General features: G+C 37.6%; 1 protein-coding gene across 5 annotated transcripts in view; it reads left to right on the top strand.

The window, feature by feature from the left end:
• The window catches only part of LOC116757935 (solute carrier family 22 member 10-like), a 40,821-nt gene that overhangs the window by 15,205 nt on the left and 2,772 nt on the right, over window positions 1-22,844 (top strand). For 2 of the 5 annotated variants that reach the window (XM_032640443.1, XM_032640444.1), the window contains exons 3-7: window positions 14,135-14,289; window positions 14,392-14,560; window positions 15,792-15,915; window positions 16,381-16,496; window positions 19,391-19,605. In XM_032640443.1, the coding sequence (XP_032496334.1) occupies window positions 14,135-14,289; window positions 14,392-14,560; window positions 15,792-15,915; window positions 16,381-16,496; window positions 19,391-19,605 (779 nt within the window). Of the gene's footprint in view, window positions 1-14,134; window positions 14,290-14,391; window positions 14,561-15,791; window positions 15,916-16,380; window positions 16,497-19,390; window positions 19,606-21,989; window positions 22,099-22,844 lie in introns of all 5 variants that reach the window. The other 3 variants (XM_032640440.1, XM_032640442.1, XM_032640441.1) reach the window with 3 other exon arrangements.

Raw genomic sequence — 22,844 nt, forward strand, 5'->3', positions numbered from 1 at the left:
AGCCCTCTGCATTTTCATTTTGTCCGTTCTTCTGTGAATGTGGTTTTTGTTCCACAGGCTGCAGGATTGTAGTTCTTGCTTCTGCTGTCTGCCCTCTGGTGGATGAGGCTATCTAAGAGGCTTGTGGAAGCTTCCCAATGGTAGGGGCTAGTGTGGGTAGAGCTGGATGTTGCTCTTTTGGGCAGAGCTCAGTAAAACTTTAATCTGCTTGTCTGCTGATCAGTGGGGCTGAGTCCCCTCCCTGTTGGTTGGTTGGCCTGTGATGACATAGCATTGGAGGCTACAGGCTCTTTGGTGGGGCTAATGGCAGACACTGAGAGGGCTCATGCCAAGGAGTACTTCCCAGAATTTCTGCTGCCAGTGTCCTTGTCCCTGCTGTAAGCCACAGCCCTGTCCTCTGCAGGAGACCCTCCAACACTAGCAGGTATGTCTGGTTCAATTTCCTCTGGGGTCACAGTTCCTTCCCCCTGGGTCCTGATGTGCACACTACTTTGTGTGTGCCCTCCAAGAGCGGAGTCTCTGTTTCCCCAAGTCCTGTCAAAGTCCTGCAATCAAATCCTGCTAGCTTTCAAAGTTTGATTCTCTGAGCATTCCTCCTCCCATTGCCAGACCCCCAGGTTGGGAAGCCTGACATGGGGCTCAGAACCTTCACTCCAGTGCACAGACTTCTGTGGTATAATTGTTCTCCAGTTTGCGAGTCATGCACCCTGTGGTTATGGGATTTGATTTTATTGTGATTGTGTCCCTCCTACCATCTCATTGCAGCTTCTCCTTTGTCTTTGGATGTGAGGTATATTTTTTGATGAGTTTCAGTGTATCCCTGTTGATGATTGTTCAGCAGTTAGTTGTGATTCCAGTGCTCTTGCAAGAGGGAGTGAGTGCACGTCCTTTTACTCCACTATCTCAAATCCAATGCCAATACTTCTTGAACTCTTCCATAAAGCAGAAGAGTAGGAAAACTTCCTAACTCATACTATAAGACCAGTGTTCTTATGATATCAAAGCTAGATAATGACTTCAGGAAAATGAAAATTACAGAGCCATATCCCCTCTGAATATAGACCTAAAAATATTCAACAAAATGCAAGCAAACTGAATCCAACTGCATATTAAAATGTTTATATACTGTAAAAAAAATAGGATTTATCACAGAAATGCAAAGTGCTTCATCATAAGATAATAATCCAATATAATATACCACATCAATACAATGAAGGAAAAAAACCTATATAATGTCAACTGATGCTTAGGAGACATTTTATAAAATCAAACAATTTTCTTGGTGAAAATAATATAGGAATTAAATGTAACTTCCTCAATATTTTAAAGGGTGTTTAGGAATAAAGCTACAACTATCACTACAGTCAATGGTGAAAGAATATTAACTTTCACACTAAGGTAAGGAGAAAGATAAAGATGTCTGCTTTCACTGCTGCTATTTGACATCATACTGTAAACCTATGTAGAGCAATTAGAGAGAAAGAGAAATAAAATTTACCCAAAGTAAAAAGGAATAATAATAATCATATATATATATATATATATATAGATGACATGATCATATAGATACAGAAAATTCCAAAGAATGCCCAAGAAATTCATTAGAACTAATAAACGAATTTAAGAAAGTTGCAGAGTACAAAACGAACACACAAAAATCAGTTGTTTTTCTATATATTTGAAGTGAACAATTTGAAAAGAAATTAGGAAATTTATTACCCATACATCATCTTCTAAAGGAATAAAATGCTTAGAAATAAATTTAACCTAGGATGTGAAAGACTTGCACATTGAAAACTATACAGCGTTGTTGAAAGAAATTAGAGAAGACCTAAATAAATGGAAAGTATCCCATGTTAATGAGGTAGGAAGACCTAATATTATCAATGAAGTCAATCATATTTAATGCAGCTACAGTTTCAATGAAGTCACAATCAAAACTCCAATGTAATGTTTTTCTAGAAACAGAAAAGCTGAAACTTATATTCATATGAAATCAGGGCTCCAAATAGCCAAACAATTTTGAAAAAGAAGAGTAAATTCAGGGGACTCATGCATCTCGGTTTCAGAACTACAATAAAGCTACAGTTACCAAATGTTATGGTACTGGTATAAGGATTGACATACAGACAAATGTAACAGAACTGAGAGTTCAGAAATAAACCCATACATTTATAGCCAACTGTCTTTTTTTTTTTTTTTTGCAGTACGCAGGCCTCTCACTGTTGTGGCCTCTCCCGTTGCGGAGCACAGGCTCCGGACACATAAAAAAAAAAATGATCACAATCTATAAGATCTCTGAGATAACATGAAGCATGACAACATTTGCATTATTGGGTTCCAGAGGGAGAAGAGAAAGATAAGTAGATTGAAAATGGATATAAGGAAATTATGTCTGAAAATTTCCCAAACCTGGAGAAAGAAACAGATATCCAGACACAGGAAGCACAGAGGGTCCTAGAAAAGATTAAACCAAACAGACCCACAACAAGATATATCATAATTAAAATGATAAAAGTGAAAGATAAAGAAAGGATTCTAAAGGCAGCAAGAGAAAAACAATGAGTTATATACAAGAGAATTCCCATAAGGCTATCAACTGATTTTTCTGCAGAAAATTTGCAAGCCAGAATGGAGTGCCATGACATATTCAAAGTGCTGAAAGGAAAAAAACAGCAACCCAGGATACTCTACCAAGCAAGAGTACCATTTAGGATAGAAAGAGAAATAAAGAACTTCTTAGAAAAGCAAAACTGAAAGAATTAATCAATACTAAACATATCGTAAAGGAAATGTTGAATATTCTTCTCCAAATAGAAAAGAAGTAAGGATCTATAAGAAAGGGAAAATCCCATTAGGAAACACAAATATATAGAAAGAATTTAAGATCACTAAGTGTGCCAGCTGTACATTAAAAGTCAAAAAATTGTAAAAACAACCATAACTACTATGAGATAAACAGTTAAGAGATAAACATGAATATGTAAAATATGACATCAAAACCACAAATGTCGGGGAGGGGAATGTGGGGGAGGGGAATAAAAATGTGTATGTCTTAGAATGTGTTTGAACTTAAATTAACAGCCAGTTTAAAACAAGTGGGTATAATTATGAGTCAACATACATGAACCCCATGGTAAAAATAAATCAGAAGCCTATAGTAAATACACAAAAATCAAGACTTCCCTGGTGGTGCAGTGGTTAAGATTCCATGCTTCCAATGCAGGGGGCCTGGGTTCAATCCCTGGTCAGGGAGCTAGATCCCACATGCATGCCACAACTAAGGAACCCGTCTGCCGCAACTGACAGGGTGCAACCAAATAAATAAATAAATATTTTTAGGGCTTCTCTGGTGGCACAGTGGTTAAGAATCCGTCTGCCAAGGCAGAGGGCACAGGTTCGAGCCCTGGTCGGGGAAGATCCCACATGCCACGGACCAACTAAGCCCATGCACCACAACTACTGAAGCCCACATGACTGGAGCCCATGCTCTGCAACAAGAGAAGCCACCGTGATGAGAAACCCGTGCAGTGCAAGGAAGAGCAGCCCCTGCTCGCTGCAACTAGAGAAAGCCTGCATGCAACAAGGAATACCCAACGCAGCCAAAAATAAATAAATTTATAAAAAGAATACACAAAAATCAAAAAGAGAAAGCCAAGCACACTACTAAAGAAAATCATCATTTTATATATAGTAGGTGTGTACACCTGAAACCAACACAACATTGTACATCAACTATACTCCAATAAAAATTAAGAAAAATATTTAAAAAAGAAAATTATCAAATCACAATAGTAGGAACTAAAAGAAGATAAAATGAAGAAAGCAGATCTATAAAAACAACCAGAAAATATGTAATAAAATTGCAAAAGTACACCACTATCAATAATTACTTTAAATATCAATTAACTAACTGCTCCAATCAAAAGATATAGAGTAGCTAATTGGGAAAAGAAACCAAGACATTCAGTATGCTGCCCACATGAGACAACTTGAGAGTGAGTCTGAAAGTGAAGGGATAGAAAAAGATATTTCAAAGGGAAACGACAAGAAATCAGAAGTAGCAGTACTCATATGAAACATAATAGATTTTATAACAAAGCCTATAGAAAAAGACAAAGAAGGCTTTATATAATAATACAGGGATAAATACAAGAACAGGATATTACACTAGCTAACATATATGCACTCAATAGAGGAACACCTAAATATATAAAGCAAACACTAGCAAACATAAAGGGAGAAATTGACAATAATACAATAATAGTAGGAAAATTTAATATTCCACTGACATCAGTGGACAGATCATCCAGACAGAAAATCAGTAAGGCAAAAGTGGTCTTAAAGACACAATAGACCAGTTGGACTTGGTTGATATCTACAGGACATTACATCCCCCTCCCCCCAAAATCAGAATACACATTCTCTTCAAGTGCATATGGAATGTTCTCCAGGATAGATCACATATTGGATCACAAAACAAGTCTCAACAAATTTAAGATAGAAATAATATAAAACATTTTTTCCTACCACAGCAGTATGAATCCAGAAATCAACCACAGGAAGAAAAATGGGAAAAGAACAAACATGTGGAGACTAAATAACATGCTACTAAGAAACCACTGGGTCAATGACAAAATCAAAGAGGAAATCAGAATATACCCTGAGACAAGTGAAAATGAAGCACACTTTCCATAAACTGTGAGATGCATCAAAAGCAGTTCTAAGAGGGAAGTTTATAGCAATACAGGTCTTCCCCGCAAAACAAGAAAATTCTCAAATAAATCACCTAAACATAATTAGAAAAAGAAAGACAAACAAAACACAAGTCACTAGAAGGAAGGAAGTAATAAAGTTCAGAAAGAAAATAAATAAATATAGATTAAAAAAAATAGAAAAGATCAATGGAACCAAGAGTTAGTTTTTTGAAAATATAAACAAAATTGATAAACCTGTAGCCAGGCTCACTAAGAAGAAAAGAGAGAGGACCCAAATAAACAATATAAGAAATGAAAGAAGGGAAATAACAACTGATACCACAGAGAAACAAAAAAATCATAAAAGAATACTATGACTAGTTATACATCAAAATATTGGACAACCTAGAAGAAATTAACAAATTTCTAAAAGCATGCAGCCTGTCAATACTGAGTCAAGAAGAAACAGACAATTTGAACAGACTGATCAGTAGAAGTGAGATAGAATCTTTCATTTAAAAACTTCCTGCAAACAAAAATCCAGGGTCAAATGGCTTCAAAGGGGAATTCTACCAAACATGTAGAGAACAGTTAATATCTATCCTTCCCTAAAGAAGGTAAATATATACAGTGGTACATATATACAGTGGAATACTACTAAGCCACAAAAAAGAATGAAATAATGCCATTTGCAGCAACTTGGATGGACCTAGAGATTATCATACTAAGTGAAGTAAGTCAGAAAGAGAAAGACAAACAGCATATGATATCACTTATATATGGAATCTAGAATAAGATGCAAAAGAACTTATCTACAAAACAGAAACAGGTTCACAGATACAGAGAACAGACTTGTGGTTGCCAAGCAGGAGGAGTGGTGGGGGAGGGATAGATTGGGAGTTTGGGATTAGCAGATCCAAACTATTGTATACTGAATGGACAAACAAGTTCCTACAGTATAGCACAGGGAACTATACTCAATGTCCTGTAATAAACAAAAAAAGACAAGAATATGAAAAGGAATGAATATATATATTCATATATATAGTCATATATATATGACTAATCACTTTGCTGTACAGCAGAAATTAACACTACATTGTAAAACAATTATACCTTAATAAAATAAAATAAAAAACAAAAACATCTATACTTCTCAAACTATTCCAAAAAATTTCAGAGGAAGGAGCACTTCTGAACATATTCTATGAGGTCATCATCACCCTGATACCAAAACCAGACAAAGCTGTCACAAAAAAAGGAATTAGAGGCAAATATCACTGAAGAACATAGTTGCAAAAATCCTGAATAACATGTTGTTATTAGGAAACTGAATCCAACAATATATCAGAAGGATCATACACAATAATCAAGTGTGCTTTATTGCATGGATGCAAGTATTTTTCAGTTTCTGCAAACAAATCAATGTGATATACCACATTAAGAAACTGAAGAATTAAGAAAAACCATATGGTCATCTAAATAGATGGAGAAAAAGATTTTGATAAAATTCAACATTCATTTACAGTAAAAAATCTTCAGAAGGTGGGCATAGAGGAAAGATACCTCAACATCATAATAGCCATATATGACAAGCACATAGCTAACATCATAATCACTGGTGAAAAACTGAAAGCATTTCTTATAAGTTCAGGAACAAGAAAAGGGTGCTCATTCTTGCCACGTTTATTCAAAATAGTATTGGAAGTCCTAACTATGCAAATACAATAAAAAGAAATAAAAGAAAACTTTTTTTAAAAAAACTGTCATTGTTTGCTGATGTCATACTATTCATAGAAAATCCGATGATGCCACCAGAAAACTACCAGAGCTCACCAATGAATTCACCAATGTTGCAGGATACAAAATTAACATACAGAAATCTGTTGCATTTCTATACACTAACAAAAAACTATTGGAAAGAGAAATCAAACACAAAATTCAATTTCCAAGGGCTTCCCTGGTGGCACAGTGGTTGAGAGTCCGCCTGCTGATGCAGGGGACATGGGTTCGTGCCCCGGTCCAGGAGGATCCCACATGCCCCAGAGCGGCTGGGCCCGTGAGCCATGGCCGCTGAGCCTGCGCGACCGGAGCCTGTGCTCTGCAACGGGAGAGGCCACAACAGTGAGAGGCCCACATACCACAAAAAAAAAAAAAAAATTCAATTTCCAATCAATCAAAAAGAATAAAATACCTAGGAATAAACCTACCTAAGGAGATGAAAGACCTGTTCTTGGAAAACTACAAGACACTGATGAAAGAAATTGAAGAGGACACAAACAGATGCAAAGATATACTGTGTTCGTGGACTGGAAGAATTAATGTTAAAATGACCATACTACCCAAGGGAATCTACAGATTCAAAGTAATCCCTATAAAAATACCAAGAACATTTTTCACAGAATTAGAGCAAATAATTTTAAATTTTGAATGGAATCAGAAAAGACCATCAATAGCCAAAATGATCTTGAGAAAGAACGGAGCTGGAGGAATCATGATCCCTGCCTTCAGAGTATACTACAAAACTACAGTAATCAAAACAATGTGGTACTGGCACAAGAACAGACATATAGATCAATGGACCAGAATAGAGAGCCAAGAAATAAACCCATACACTTATGATCAACAAAGGAAGCAAGGATATAGAATGGAGGAAAGACAGTCACTTCAATAGGTGGTGCTCAGAAAACTGGACAGCTTCATGTAAAAGAAGGAAATTAGAACATTCTCTAAAACCATATACACTTAAATAAAAAAAGAAAATGGATTAAAGACCTAAATGTACAACTAGAAACCATAAAACTTCTAGAAGTAAATATATGTGGAACACTCTGACATAAATCAAAGCAATGTTTTTATTGGATCTGTCTCCTAAAGTAAAGGAAATAAACCCCAAAATAAACAGTTGGGACAAAATTAAACTTAACAGCTTTCACACAGTAAAGGAAATCATCAACAAAATGAAATGACAACCTGCTGAATGGGAGAAAATATTTGCAAATGATATGACTGATAAGGGGTTAATATCCAAACATGTAAATAACTCATACACACCAACATCAAAAAAACCAAACAACTAGATAAAAAAATAGGAATATCTAAATAGACATTTCTCCAAAGAATACATACAGATGATCAATAGGCACATGAACAGATGCTCAACATCTTTAATCATTAGAGAAATGTTAATTAAAAAGACAATGCGATATCACCTCATACCTGTCAAAATGGCTATCAACAAGAATACAAATAACAAATATTGGTGAGAATGTGGACAAAAGGGAACCCTTGTACACTATTGGTGAGAATGTAAATTGATGCAACCCCTGTGGAAGACAGTATGGAAGGTTCTCAAAAAACTAAAAATAGAGCTACCATATGACACAGCAATTCCATTCCTGGGATAATATCTAGAAAAAAATGAAAACACTAATTCAAAAAGATACATGCACCCCAATATTCATAGCAGCACTATTTATAATAGCTGAGACATGGGAGCAATTAACAGACTAATAAAGAAGATGTAGTATATATTTAAAATGGAATACTACTCAGCCATGATAAAAATGAAATTCTTGCAGCAATGTGGATGGACCTAGAAAATATTGTGCTAGTGAAATAAGTCAGAGAGAGAAAGACAAATACTCTATAACATCACTTATATGTGGAATCTTAAAAAATAATACCAATGAATGTATGCAAAAAAAAAAAACAGGCTTACAGATACAGAAAACAAACTAGTGGTTACAAAAGGCAGGAAGTGGGGAGGAAGATATTAGAGGTATGATATTAAGAGATAGATAAGACTATTGTGCATAGAACAGAAGAGCAACAAGGATATATTTTAAAGCACAGGGAATTATATCCATTATCTTATAATAACTTATAATGGAATATAATCTGCAAAAATACTGAATCACTGTGCTGTACACCAGAAACTAATATAATATTGTAAATCAACAGTACTTCAAAAAAAATTAGAAATTTCAAGTGTTGGTGAGCATGTGGAGAAATTGAAACTCTTGTCCATTGATGGTGGGAATATAAATTGGTGAAACCACTGTGGAAAGCAGTTTGACAGATCCTCAAAAATCTAAACATGTAATTGCCATCTGAACCAGCAATTCCACTCCTAGGTGTATACTCTAAACACAGGGACTTAGACAGCTGTATATCAAATACAGCAAAAAAGAATGAAGTTCTGGTACATGGTACAACATGAATGAACCTTGAAAAAATTATGCTAAATGAAATAAACCCGACACAAAAGAACAAATGGTGTAGGCATCCACTTATATGAAATATATCTAGAATAGGCAAATTAATGGTGACAGAAAGTAGATTAGTGATATCAGAAGAATAAGAGGGCAGGAGTGAATGGGAAATTACTGCTTGATGGTGATAGAATTTCTCTTTGTGTTGAGGTAAATGTCTCAGAAAAAAGACGATGGTAGCACAACATGATGAATGTAATTAATCACAGGTTTGTACATCTAGAAAAGATTAAAATGACAAGTATTGTATCTATCATATGACATTAAAAACATTCAAATATATCTCCAAATATCATTGTGAATTATGTGTCTAATTCTGTCAACATTGTTTCATGTATTTCAAACTTGTTTTAAGTTAAGGTACATTTGACATTTCCAGCGTTATCTTTTCTGGTAATGTATTTTGTTTTGAAATTTATTTTATTTGATATTAATATAAAGACTCCCACATTATTATTACTATTTTAATTCTATATCTTTTTCTGTCAATTTACATTTTTTTACCTCTTTATTGGAGTATAATTGCTTTACAATGTTGTGTTAGTTTCTGCTGTATAAAAGGGTGAATCAGCTATATGTATACATATAACCCCATATCCCCTCCCTCCCACCCTCCCTATCCCACCCCTCTAGGTCCTCACAAAGCATCGAGCTGATCTCCCCGTGCTATGCAGCAGCTTCCCACTAGCCATCCATTTTACATTTGGTAGTGTATATATGTCAATGCTACTCTCTCGCTTCGTCCCAGCTTTCCCTTCATCCGTCTGTGTCCTCAAGTCCTTTCTCTACGTCTGCATCTTTATTCCTGCCCTGCCACTAGGTTCATCAGTACCGTTTTTTGGTTTTTTTAGATTCCATATAAGTGTGTTAGCATACGGTATTTTTTTTTCTCATTCTGACTTACTTCACTCTGTATGACAGACTCTAGGTCCATCTTTCAACTGACAATATTTTAAGTACTACGGTGGGCAGTATAAAAGTACATCACCTTTTTGATCACTACAAGAAACCATATGCCAATAAAATGGAAAACCTGGAAGAAATGGAAAAATTCTTAGAAAATCACAACCTTCAGAGACTGAACCAGGAAGAAATAGAAAATATAAACAGACCAATGACAAGCATTGAAATTGAAACTGTGATTTAAAATCTTCCAACAAATAAAAGCCCATGACAAGATGGGTTCACAGGTGAATTCTATCAAACATTTAGAGAAGAGCTAACACGTATCCCTCTCAAAATCTTCCAAAATGTAGCAAAGAGGGGAACACTCCCAAACTTATTCAACGAGGCCACAATCACCCTGATACCAAAACCAGACAAAGATGTCACAAAGAAAGACCACTACAGGCCAATATCACTGATGAACAAACATGCAAAAATCTTCAACAAAATATTAGCAAGCAGAATCCAACAGCACATTAAAAGGATCATACACCATGATCAAGTGGAGTTTACCCCAGGAATCTAAGGATTCTTCAATATACACAAATCAATCAACGTGATACACCATATTAACAAATTGAAGGAGAAAAACCATATGATCATCTCAATAGATGCAGAAAAAGCTTTTGACAAAATTCAACACTGATTTATGATCAAAAAAAACCTCCAGAGAGTAAGCGGGGAGGGAACTTATCTCAACATAATAAAGGTCATATATGAAAAACCCACAGCCAACATCATTCTCAATGGTGAAAAACTGAAACCATTTCCCCTAAAATCAGGAACAAGACAAGGATGCTCACTCTCACCACTATTATTCAACATAGTTTTGGAAGTTTTAGCCACAGCAATCAGAAACGACAAAGAAATAAAAGGAATCCAAATTGGAAAAGAAGAAGCAAACTCACTGTTTGCAGATGACCTGATACTATACATAGAAAATCCTAAAGATGCTACCAGGAAACTACCAGAGCTAATCAATGAATTTGGTAAAGTAGCATGATACAAAATGAATGCACAGAAAACTCTGGCATTCCTATACACTAATGATGAAAAGTCTGAAAGAGAAATTAAGGAAATACTCCCATTTACCACTGCAAGAAAAAGAAAAAAATACCTAGGAATAAACCTATCTACGGGGACAATAGACCTGTATGCAGAAAACTATAAGACACTGATGAAAGAAATTAAAGATGATACAAACAGATGGAGAGATATACCATGTTCTTGGATTGGAAGAATCAACATTGTGAAAATGACTATACTATGCAAAGCAATCTACAGATTCAATGCAATCCCTATCAAACTACCAATGGCATTTTTCACTGAACTAGAACAAAAAATTTCACAATTTGTATGGAAACACAAAAGACCCCAAATCACCAAAGCAATCTTGAGAAGAAAAATGGAGCTGGAGGAATCATGTTGCCTGGCTTCAGACTATACTACAAAGCTACACTAAACAGGACAGTATTGTACTGGCACAAAAACAGAAATATAGATCAATGGAACAGGATAGAAAGCTCAGAGATAAACCCATGCACATATGGCCACCTTATATTTGATAAAGGAGGCAAGAATATACAATGCAGAAAAGACAGCCTCTTCAATAAGAAGTGCTGGGAAAACTGTACAGCTACATGTAAAAGAATGAAATTAAAACTTCCTAACACCATACACAAAAATAAACTCAAAATGGATTAAAGACCTGAATGTAAATGCAGACACTATAAAACTCTTAGAAGAAAACAGGAAAAACAGTGCTTGACATAAATCACAGCAAGATCCTTTTTGACCCACATCCTAGAGAAATGGAAATAAAAACAAAAATAAACAAGTGGGACCATATGAAACTTAAAAGCTTTTGCACAGCAAAGGAAACCATAAGCAAGACGAAAAGACAACCCTCAGAATGGGAGAAAATATTTGCAAATGAAGCAACTGACAAAGGATTAATCTCCAAAACATACAAGAAGCTCATCCAGCTCAATATCAAAAAAACAAACAACCCAATCCAAACATGGGCAGAAGACCTAAATAGACATTTCTCCAAAGAAGACATATGGATGGCCAACAAACACATGAAAGGATGCTCAACATCATTAATCATTAGAGAAATGCAAATCAAAACTACAATGACATATCACCTCACACTGGTCAGAATGGCCATCATCAAAAAATCTATAAACAATAAAAGCTGGTGTGGGTGTGGGGAAAAGGGAACACTCTTGCACTGTTGGTGGGAATGTAAATTGACACAGCCACTATGGAGAACAGTCTGGAGGTTCCTTAAAAAACTAAAAATAGAACTACCATAGGACCCAGCAATCCCAGTACTGGGCATATACCCTGAGAAAACCATAATTCAAAAAGAGTCATGTACCACGATGTTCATTGCAGCACTATTTACAATATCCAGGACATGGAAGCAACCTAAGTGTCCATCGACAGATGAATGGATAAAGAAGATGTTGCACATACATACAATGGAATATTACTCAGCCATAAAAAGAAACGAAATGGAGTTATTTGTAGTGAGGTGGATGGACCTAGCGTCTGTTATACAGACTGAAGTAAGTCAGAAAGAGAAAAACAAATACCATATGCTAACACATATATATGGAAGCTAAAAAAAAAAATCATTCTGAAGAACCTAGGGGAAGGACAGGAATAAAGACACAGACGTAGAAAATGGACTTGAGGACACGGGGAGGGGGAAGGGTAAGCTGGGAAGAAGTGAGAGAGTGGAAAGGACATATATACACTACCAAATGTAAAATAAATAGTGGGAAGCGGTTGCATCCCATGGGCAGATCAGCTCAGTGCTTTGTGATCACCTAGAGGGCTGGTATAGGGAGCATGGCAGGGAGATGCAAGAGGGAGGGTTTATGGGGATATATGTATCCATATAGCTAATTCACTTTGTGATACAGCAGAAACTAACACAACATTGTAAAGCAATTATACTCCAATAAAGATGTTTTAAAAAGTACATCTGTTTTGTTTTGTTTTTTTTTGCGGTACGCGGTCCTCTCACTGCTGTGGCCCCTCCCGTTGCGGAGCACAGGCTCCGGGCGCGCAGGCTCAGTGGCCATGGCTCACAGGCCCAGCCGCTCCGCGGGACGTGGGATCTTCCCGGACCGGGGCACGAACCCGTGTCCCCTGCCTCGGCAGGCGGACTCTCAACCACTGCGCCACCAGGGAGGCCCAGTACATCTGTTTTTTAACTCACTCTGGTAATCTCTATCATTCGATGGAGTGTTTAGGTCATTAGCAATTAGTTTGATGTGATTGTTTTGGGATTTTCTTTCCATCTACCATTTCATTTTTTGCTTTCTAGATTATTTTCTTGATGATGATAGTGATTATGAACATGATTATTTGGTGTTGTGTTTGTTCTTATGTATCCCATTTTCTGTTTGGGGGGAAATTATCTGATTCTATTTTAAAATATTGCAGAGGAATTCCTAATACCAAACACTGTCTGTTTTTATTACAGACAATGGGCTTATATTTACATTACCACATCTCGTTTAGTCCACGTTGTCTCTACTAAGACCCTCTTTTCTTGATGCCCAATGAAAGACAAAATTCACTTTTCCTTATTTGTCTTTCACATTCTTTTTCTCTTCATTCTCCATTTTACATAATTCTTTCCTGTGAGAGGTTGATATAATAGTCACTGTCTGGGTTATGGCGCTCCTATATTCTATTCTAGGAAAGCACATTACTTGAGGTTTATAAATACAGATTCAACAAAGAGTGACTCTTACATAAATCTTCAACAACTTTGATGCATTCCTTCACTGATCATTTGTATCAGTTGCATCTTCACCTGTCTGGTGCTAGAGACCAAAGTACACTTTTAGCTCACTATACAGACTCTCCACTATGGTAAATACATATGTTAGTACAATGAATGCTCATGATATATTCCAATTTCCAACATTGTAGTTTCTTTCGTATGGTATCACTTCCTGTCAGAGTCCTCCTGGGGATTGGATGATGAAGTTTTAGTCATGTTAGTCTGTAAACCAGAGTGTTAATATGAAGCGATTTCCGTTGTTGATTTAGCTCTTGTTTACTCAAGGTTTCAGGTACAAAGAATCACTTGCTAAAACATTGTCTAAATTTCAATGTATGCTTTGTTTTCTTAATTTTTTTTTTACCACAAATTATCATTGCTCCCATAATCTAACCTGCCTCTCTGTTTCTTAGGTTTGGGAGAAAGTTGATTCTCAGGTGGTGTTTGCTCCAGCTCGCCATCTCTGGGACCTGTGCAGCCTTTGCTCCCACCTTCCTCATTTACTGCTCACTACGCTTCTGGTCAGGTTGTTCTGCTGTGGTCATCATAACAAATAACTGGATGCTCAGTAAGTCAACAGTTTTGATTTTCTTGATTTTCCAAGCCTTGAATTTAACCTTGAAATTTCACCCTCACGTGACATTAATATCCCAACTGGGTTTTCTTTCAGTTGTAGAGTGGACAAGGTCCCAGTCAAAAGCCATGGTAATAACATTGATAACCTGTGCCATTAGTATTGGACAGATAATGCTGGGAGGACTGGCTTTTGTCTTTCGAGACTGGCATACCCTGCAGCTGGTGGTGTCTATACCATTCTTTGTCTTCTTTTTCTCCTCAAGGTATGAGCCTCTCTCTCACTCCACTTAAGGGAACCTAGGATGAAAATGCATATTGAATTGGGATGTACTGATTTTCTTATTCCCTGGACCATTTCCTGTTGTTTTGACCTAAACCAGCATTTCTCATCTGTTCACTCTGATCAATTTGAGATTTGAGAAGTAGAATAGGGAGTAACAGTGATCTTCCTTCCAGGGAGCTCGAGGTATTTTCTGCCATTTTCTTCCTAAGTCTTACCCAGTATTGTGGTCCTTGAGTTATTCCAATATTATTTTTCTTATAGACTTGAAGATATACCTTCAATTTTTTGGCTTTGGAATGAATAAGGTACAATAAAGTTTTCCATGATTTTCTATGTTGCAGATGCAATTGGATAAAGGAAGAGGCAGAAAATTTATTCATAGAGCAATTTAACAAAATAGCAACAGAATTTCTCCAGAAGTGAAAATGACACGCAGATTGGATGACTTACGTTACGTGTTCAACACTCCCTCTTCCCTTAAATAATTTTAACAAATATTTATTTATGGATAATTCCATCCCTACACTTAAAACCACTCTAGGGAGAATTAGCTTTAGTAGATCGCAGAAAGATGACTACAGGATTTATACAGTGAGATGAGTACAGAGAGAAAGAAGAGTGTAATCCATGTCAGACTCATCTGCTAAGTCATTCTATTCTCATAACAAGGAAGATGTGCTTATTGTTTCCATTTAGTTATAAGAAAACTAAAGCAGATGTAAATAAGTGACTCATTTATGTAGTTAGTTACCAACACTTCTGGTAGTGGCAGGAGTATTCGCAATATTTATTGGCCTAAAAGTTTACATAATTTGGGGACTTCTTTTTTCAAAATAATATACATTATATACACTATATATAATAATATATATATAATATACATTATATATACTATATATAGAATATATACTATGGCACAAATTTGCCAGATCTCATGCTAAGCTTTGGAAGGGAATTATGCAAGTGAGGGGCTCTCAAACTTAAGCTTCATAAGCCTCTTGGAAAATCTCCTGGTGAATAAGCAGAGGGGCAATTTGAAAACAAGGTCTGTGATCCTATGCATGTAGTACATTTTTTGCCTTCCATCTAATATCCACCACTTCAGTTGGTGGTGGATATTGGATGGAAGGCAAAAAGCGTATGTTGTAATTAACCATAGGACAAATAAGCAAGAGATAGCTGACCACACGAGTGTGCCCTTCTTTCATCAGGTGGCTGGTGGAATCTGCTCGGTGGCTGATTATCACCAATAAACCAGACAAGGGCTTAAAGGAACTTAAAAAAGTTGCACACAGAAATGGAATAAAGAATGCTGAAGCAGCCCTGAACATGGAGGTGAGCAGGAAGGGGAAGGTGGTTATTGGGTTGGAGAGAAGATACAAATTGACACGTGCCTTCTCCTTATTATAGACAAACTGCTTTTCTAACAAGGGCAGCTAGTTGAGAATGCAAATTCCCTGGTCTTTCATGGCCATCTCATAGAAAAGAAGCTGTGAGCACTGTACAGAACTTCTTCCTATAGCTCAGTTCCTGATCTGACTCTATACCCTATGTACTCTTCTGGGTGCCCTGCCCACCTCTGTGGCCTCATTTTCAAAATATCATTGTTGCCGTTTAATTTCCTGGAGTCTCCCTTAACTCCCTGCATCCTTCTTCATACCATGTTCACTCCTGTGATTGCATGTGTAATATGTTGTGTTATAGAGAAAGGGAACACATCTCTCCTCTCCTATCGGGCGCCAGTGCTCATCGCGATACCTGGCACTGTGTTGGCAAATGACACGTTTGTCCTTCTTGAAGGGTTTGAGAGCGACCATGCAGGAGGAGCTGGAGGCCGCACAGACCAAAACCACTGTATTTGACTTGTTCCGCACACCCAACCTGCGTAAGAGGATCTGTCTCCTGCTCTGTGTGAGGTGGGCGCCATGCAGTGCATGACGACATTCAAAGAGTGGGGACATGAATCTAGGTATTTCATAGGTCTTAACAGTGCTGTGAGAGGGAGGCGCTGATTTGGAGAAAAAATGAGGAAATCACACCAAATAACACTCACATGAAACTGATTATATGATGAAAAGTTAGTTAGTCATATCACACTATCAGTCTTTTCTCTGGAGATTGATGTTGAGAACTTCCATCACAGTACAGATTTGGGCACTCAATTTTCTGCATTTTTCTTTCAATTTTAATTGCAGCAAACGTTGCAAACAGAAACATGAAGAGGTCAGAAATATCTACAAAGCAATGAATATGTCAGTATGTAAAAAGGTAGCCAACACACAGATCAAGATAGAAAATCCTAATTCCCCAAGACTTCCCCTCAGCTCTCTGGTTCAGCAATATTCACCGCCTCCACACCTTTGCCCGACTCTGTTCTCTGCTCACCGCCCTCTCCCGTGCCAAATAAAACCTAACAGTGGTTCTGATCTCCTTCACTGGAGATGAGTGTTGCCTGACCTTGACCTTCACATAATATAAATGATAGAAGGGTTCTGTGACAGGCCGTCTCTCCTCATGCCCATTCATGAAGATTCATCCATTCTGTTGCGTGACAGTAGGTTGTTCTCCTCCCTAGTGCTTTAGTCTCCATTGGATGAATACACGACAACTTCTTTATGTACTTCAATACTGATGGACTTTTATTTCTTTCCAATTTGGATACAGTTTTTTTGTGTGTTAGCACAAGGGCTTCTGTTAAAGTCGCGCTCTATCTCTTGAGGGGATATAAGTATTTACTTTGGTATCGTCAGGAGGAGAAATTTTAAATTCTGAATTTTTGAAGATTTACACACATGGACGAAAAGCACACAGGACGATAAACACCCACTGCCAAGCTTAAGAAAGTGACTACTGAATAGTATAATTTATCCTTCCCGGACATATCCTAGTAGACTGCGTATTCATTTAACTACATTGTGCTTTTTGACCTTTTCATATCCACTAGGACACAGACGTACGTTTCTGAATTCTAGATAATCAGAGTGGAAGGAAAAAAGTACATACAATGATAAAGAGAAGACCTGTTTGCAATTGCTGTGTTCTGTGATGGTTTCTTCTATTTTCTTTTTAAACATCTTTATTGGAGTATAATTGCTTTACAATGGTGTGTTAGTTTCTGCTTTATAACAAAGTGAATCAGTTATACATATACATATGTTCCCATAGCTCTTCCCTCTTGCATCTCCCTCCCTTCCACCCTCCTTATCCCACCCCTCTAGGTGGTCACAAAGCACCAAGCTGATCTCCCTGTGCTATGCGGCTGCTTCCCACTAGCTATCTATTTTACGTTTGGTAGTGTATATCTGTCCATGCCACTCTTTCACTTTGTCCCAGCTTACCTTTCCCCCTCCCCATATCCTCAAGTCCACTCTCTAGTAGGTCTGCATCTTTATTCCTGTCTTGTCCCTAGGTTCTTTTGACCTTTTTTTTTCTTTTTCTTTTTTTACATTCCATATATATGTGTTAGCATATGGTATTTGTTTCTCTCTTTCTGACTTACTTCACTCTGTATGACAGTCTCTAGATCCATCCACCTCACTACAAATAACTCAGTTTTGTTCCTTTTTATGGCTGAGTAATATTCCATTGTGTATATGTGCCACATCTTCTTTATCCATTCATCTGTTGATGGACACTTAGGTTGCTTCCATGTCCTGGATATTGTAAATAGAACTGCAGTGAATGTTTTGGTACATGACTATTTTTGAATTGTGGTTTTCTCAGGGTATATGCCCAGTAGTGGGATTGCTGGGTCATATGGTAGTTCTATTTGTAGTTTTCTAAGGAACCTCCATACTGTTCTCCACAGTGGCTGTATCAATTTACATTCTCACCAACAGTGCAAGAGGGTTCCCTTTTCTCCACACCCTCTCCAGCATTTATTGTTTGTAGATTTTTTTTTTTTGTTTGTTTGTAGATTTTTTGATGATGGCCATTCTGACTGGTGTGAGATGATACCTCATTGTAGTTTTTTTTTTTTTTTTTTCTCATTGTAGTTTTGATTTGCATTTCTCTAATGATTAACGATGTTGAGCATTCTTTCATGTGTTTGTTGGCAGTCTGTATATCTTCTTTGGAGAAATGTCTGTTTAGTGTGATGGTTTCTTCTATTGCAATACCTAAATCTGTCTCTCTCTGGGTGAAATAGATCTTTTATGTGGGCTCCTTTCCCTTAGATGCTCTTTGGGTAGAAGGTAGATCCTCAGTGGGAATCTTTGATTCCATTTCTGATGGTACAGTTGGTATATGTTTGCTTTCCTGAATTCTTACATTTTCTTTTAGCCCCAAGAACTCTGATATGAACTTTAAATTTCCCAGAACTGTGTTTGAAACCAGGATACTATGCTCCCAGTCAAGGGGACACAGGTAGTTTCTTTGCAGTTTCAGTCACTAGCTGAGAAAAGGGAAATGCTTTACAGTATTGGGGTTGGCGGAATAGAGGGAGGACTCACAGCATACAGACAACTCTCAAAAAGAAATGATTTCCCTAAATTTTAAGTTTTAATGCTTATATATTCAAATTCTCTGTACCATCCAGTTTGGTGATTGAGTCAGGTTATGTTTGCCCGTCACTGCTAACTCTATGCTTAGGGACTCAAAAAAAAGAAGGACAAAAGGAATATCATTTTCCTTTATAACCATGTTATTTTAATGGTAACTTCATCACCCTAAAAGGAAGTGTTATACAAATCAGACTACACCTTAATTGTTAAACATTGATCATTGGCTGCCTGGGTCAATATAATAATCGACTGCAACATGTTGGCTCTAAATCTTACAGCTTGTGTCTTTCCTCTTTTGTTCACTACAGATTTGCAAGCACAATACCCGTTTTTGGCATCTTTATCAATCTACAGCACTTTGGGAGCAATATTTTCCTGTTCCAGGTAATCTTTGGAGTTCTCACTGCCTTAGCCCGATGTCTTGCACTTCTAGTATTGAATTATATGGGCCGTCGACCAACCCAGATGCTTTTCATGTTCCTGGTGGGACTTTCCATTTTGACCAACACGTTTGTGCCCCAAGGTGAGAGAAGACTGGACTTTGGGGAAAAAAGTCTCTTTTTCCCACCCTTCAGGGATTGTATTGGTCACACTTGTCTGAAGTCAGGTTTAAAAAGAGGTACCAGAGGCTTCCCTGGTGGCGCAGTGGTTGAGAGTCAGCCTGCCGCTGCAGGGGACACGGGTGCGTGCCCCGGTCCGGGAAGATCCCACATGTCGCGGAGCAGCTACGCCCGTGAGCCATGGCCGCTGAGCCTGCGCGTCTGGAGCCTGTGCTCCGCAACAGGAGAGGCCACAACAGTGAGAGGCCCGTGTACCGAAAAAAAAAAAAAAGAGGTACCAGTTATGTGCTAAGTATTCCCCCAAACCAATCTGATGGTTTATGAGAAATTCTGCTAAAAATTTTTTGGGAAAAAAACCAAAGGTCAGCGAGGGGCAAATCAGGCATATGTTCATCTCATCACATTGTGAAGTGTCTTAAACTGGTACAATTTATCCCAGATTATTTCTCTAGGACAGCAATTGTTTACCTGCCTTTTGTCCATTCACACTTCAAATAACAAACATGGAGGGGTGAGGCCTTGCAATGATCCCCCAGGTGAGGACACAGCATGGTCCCTCCCTCTGTTTGGGTTCTTCATTACCAGCTTTGATGACTAGTCACTTCCCCGTCTCTACATACCCACATATGAGTGTGGTGTTAAGTCACCATGACTGCAGCTCTTGCTCATGAGAGTCTCCCAGAAAATGAAAAAATGAAAATGAAAAAAATCCCCCTTTTTCAAGGAATGAAGGAGTGAACAGTAGGAATAGAATTTAAGCAGATTAAAATCCTTGTCCGGGGCTTCCCTGGTGGCGCAGTGGTTGAGAATCTGCCTGCCAATGCAGGGGACACGGGTTCGAGCCCTGATCTGGGAAATCCCACATCCCACTAGGCCCGTGAGCCACAACTACTGAGCCTGCGCGTCTGGAGCCTGTGCTCCGCAACAAGAGAGGCTGCGATAGTGAGAGGCCCGCGCACCGCGATGAAGAGTGGCCCCCGCTTGCCGCAACTAGAGAAAGCCCTCGCACAGAAACGAAGACCCAACACAGCCAAAAATAAATAAATTAATTAAAATAGGTATTAAAAAAATCCTTGTCCATTCCCTGTTAGATTACTTTACAAGTTAATAGAAAAATGATATGTAATGATTAGTAGAACCTTAGTGAGCTCTATGCTTTACCATCTCCCAATGCAAGAATATGCTTCACAGCATTACAGGTGGGTGGACTCTGCTCTTTAGAATATCATTAATGATGCAGGCTTACTCCCTTACACGAGAGTTCTTTCCAATATTATAAAGCTATAATTAGATTTCTTTTTATACTGTGCAGAAAACTGTTTCTCTGAATTTTTTTTTAGTGGTTCCAAATTCTTTTTTTCCAAATAGAAGTTTCCATTCTTGGTTCCTCATGTCTAACATTGATGTAGATCCAGCTTCTCTTCAGCCTGTCCACTAACAGAAGAGCCCTGTCCTTCTGTTACTCTCTTGTACCATACTCACCCCATGGCAATGCTGTATCTACACTAGGTTGACTGACTCATTGAGGTTTGTCTGGGACTTTCCAGGTTTTATTAATGAAAATCTCACATTGCTAAAACCTCCTAATTCCCACGAAAACCAGGATGACTGGTCACTTTAAATTCTGCTCTTTAATTGTAAAGTCCTCAAGGTTAAAGCTGAGGCTTAGACACAGTAATTGTCCACATGACAGTCCTACCTTCTATAATAAGCATAGAGCAAGTACTGGACAGAATAACTAAAAGCAAATTTCTGCCACACTCACCTTTTCTTCTTCTTCTCTGGCAAATCTCAGATATACAGAGAGATTTGCTACAATTAACCGAGATAATTTTATGTACATTTTACAACCTCTGTTGATAACTTTATCTTTCTCAGTTTATAAAAGACTCCATGATCCTGCTACTGTAATATTTTCTACAATCTATTTCAAACATACAAATAACCTGTAGAGTTGTTTGTCCTGAATAAATTTGGTGGTTGCTGATTCCTTTAACACAGCTTTCTTTTTTTTTTTTTTTTTTAAATTTTATTTATTTATTTTTGGCTGCGTTGGGTCTTCGTTTCTGTCCGAGGGCTTTCTCTAGTTGTGGCGAGCGGGGGCCACTCTTCATCGCGGTGCGCGGACCTCTCACTATCGCAGCCTCTCTTGTTGCGGAGCACAGGCTCCAGACGCGCAGGCTCAGTAGCTGTGGCTCACGGGCCCAGTTGCTCTGCGGCATGTGGGATCTTCCCAGACCAGGGCTCGAACCCGTGTCCCCTGCATTGGCAGGCAGGTTCTCAACCACTGCGCCACCAGGGAAGCCCAACACAGCTTTCTTAATCTCACTGGTCTTCCTCTCTCTAGAAATGCAGACCCTGTGTGTGACTTTGGCAAGTGTGGGAATCAGCTGTGGTGCCGCTTCTATCACCAGTTATTCTGTCCACTGTAATGAACTCATCCCCACTCTCCTCAGGTATGAGGATTTTTTATATCCTTCCAACGCCTGAGTAAAGATTGATATATAGTGTCCAGTAGTTTAATATAATTTGTGATTTAGGAAAGGGACCAGGAAAATGTTCTAATTCCACTAATAATAAGGTAGTAGTTGCCCATTTGTAAGTTCCAATTATGAGTGTAAAACAGAAATATAAAGCACCAAACATATTAGAAGATAAAAACAAACAAAAAAAGTGGATTTAACGTTAATTACTGTGTACTTGAGGTTGACTCTGGATATGGATTTTCTAAAAAGTGACTTTTTATTGTTTATCATCTAATAACTGTAAACTGTACTACTAGAATAGAAAATGAAAAATCAAAAACAAAGAACTTTGAATATCCCTCCAGGGCCAAAAAAATAGGACTTTCCCAGCTAATTGATGCTTATTGTGGAATAACATAATAAGAAATGTTAATTATAAAGCAATTATTTGTAATAGTAATAGTAACAATATACTAAAAAACAATTATCACCAAAGTTTATCAGAAAAGCTGACTTGGTGCCATGTACCGTGCTAAGCAGTACTTCAATACATCTGTTTTTATTAAAATGATGAAAATGGGTCTTAACACATTTTGACTCTTTCAAAGACAGCTAGAAAATCACAGAGCAAATCACAAAAACAAGTGTTTCGTAAAGCCCACATATGTAATAATTGTGTTTTAGTGTGTTCCATAATCACATCAAAATAATAGATCATAAGTTACATGTGTGGATTT

Source organism: Phocoena sinus, chromosome 8 (assembly GCF_008692025.1).
Source record: "Phocoena sinus isolate mPhoSin1 chromosome 8, mPhoSin1.pri, whole genome shotgun sequence".
Lineage (NCBI taxonomy): Eukaryota > Metazoa > Chordata > Mammalia > Artiodactyla > Phocoenidae > Phocoena > Phocoena sinus.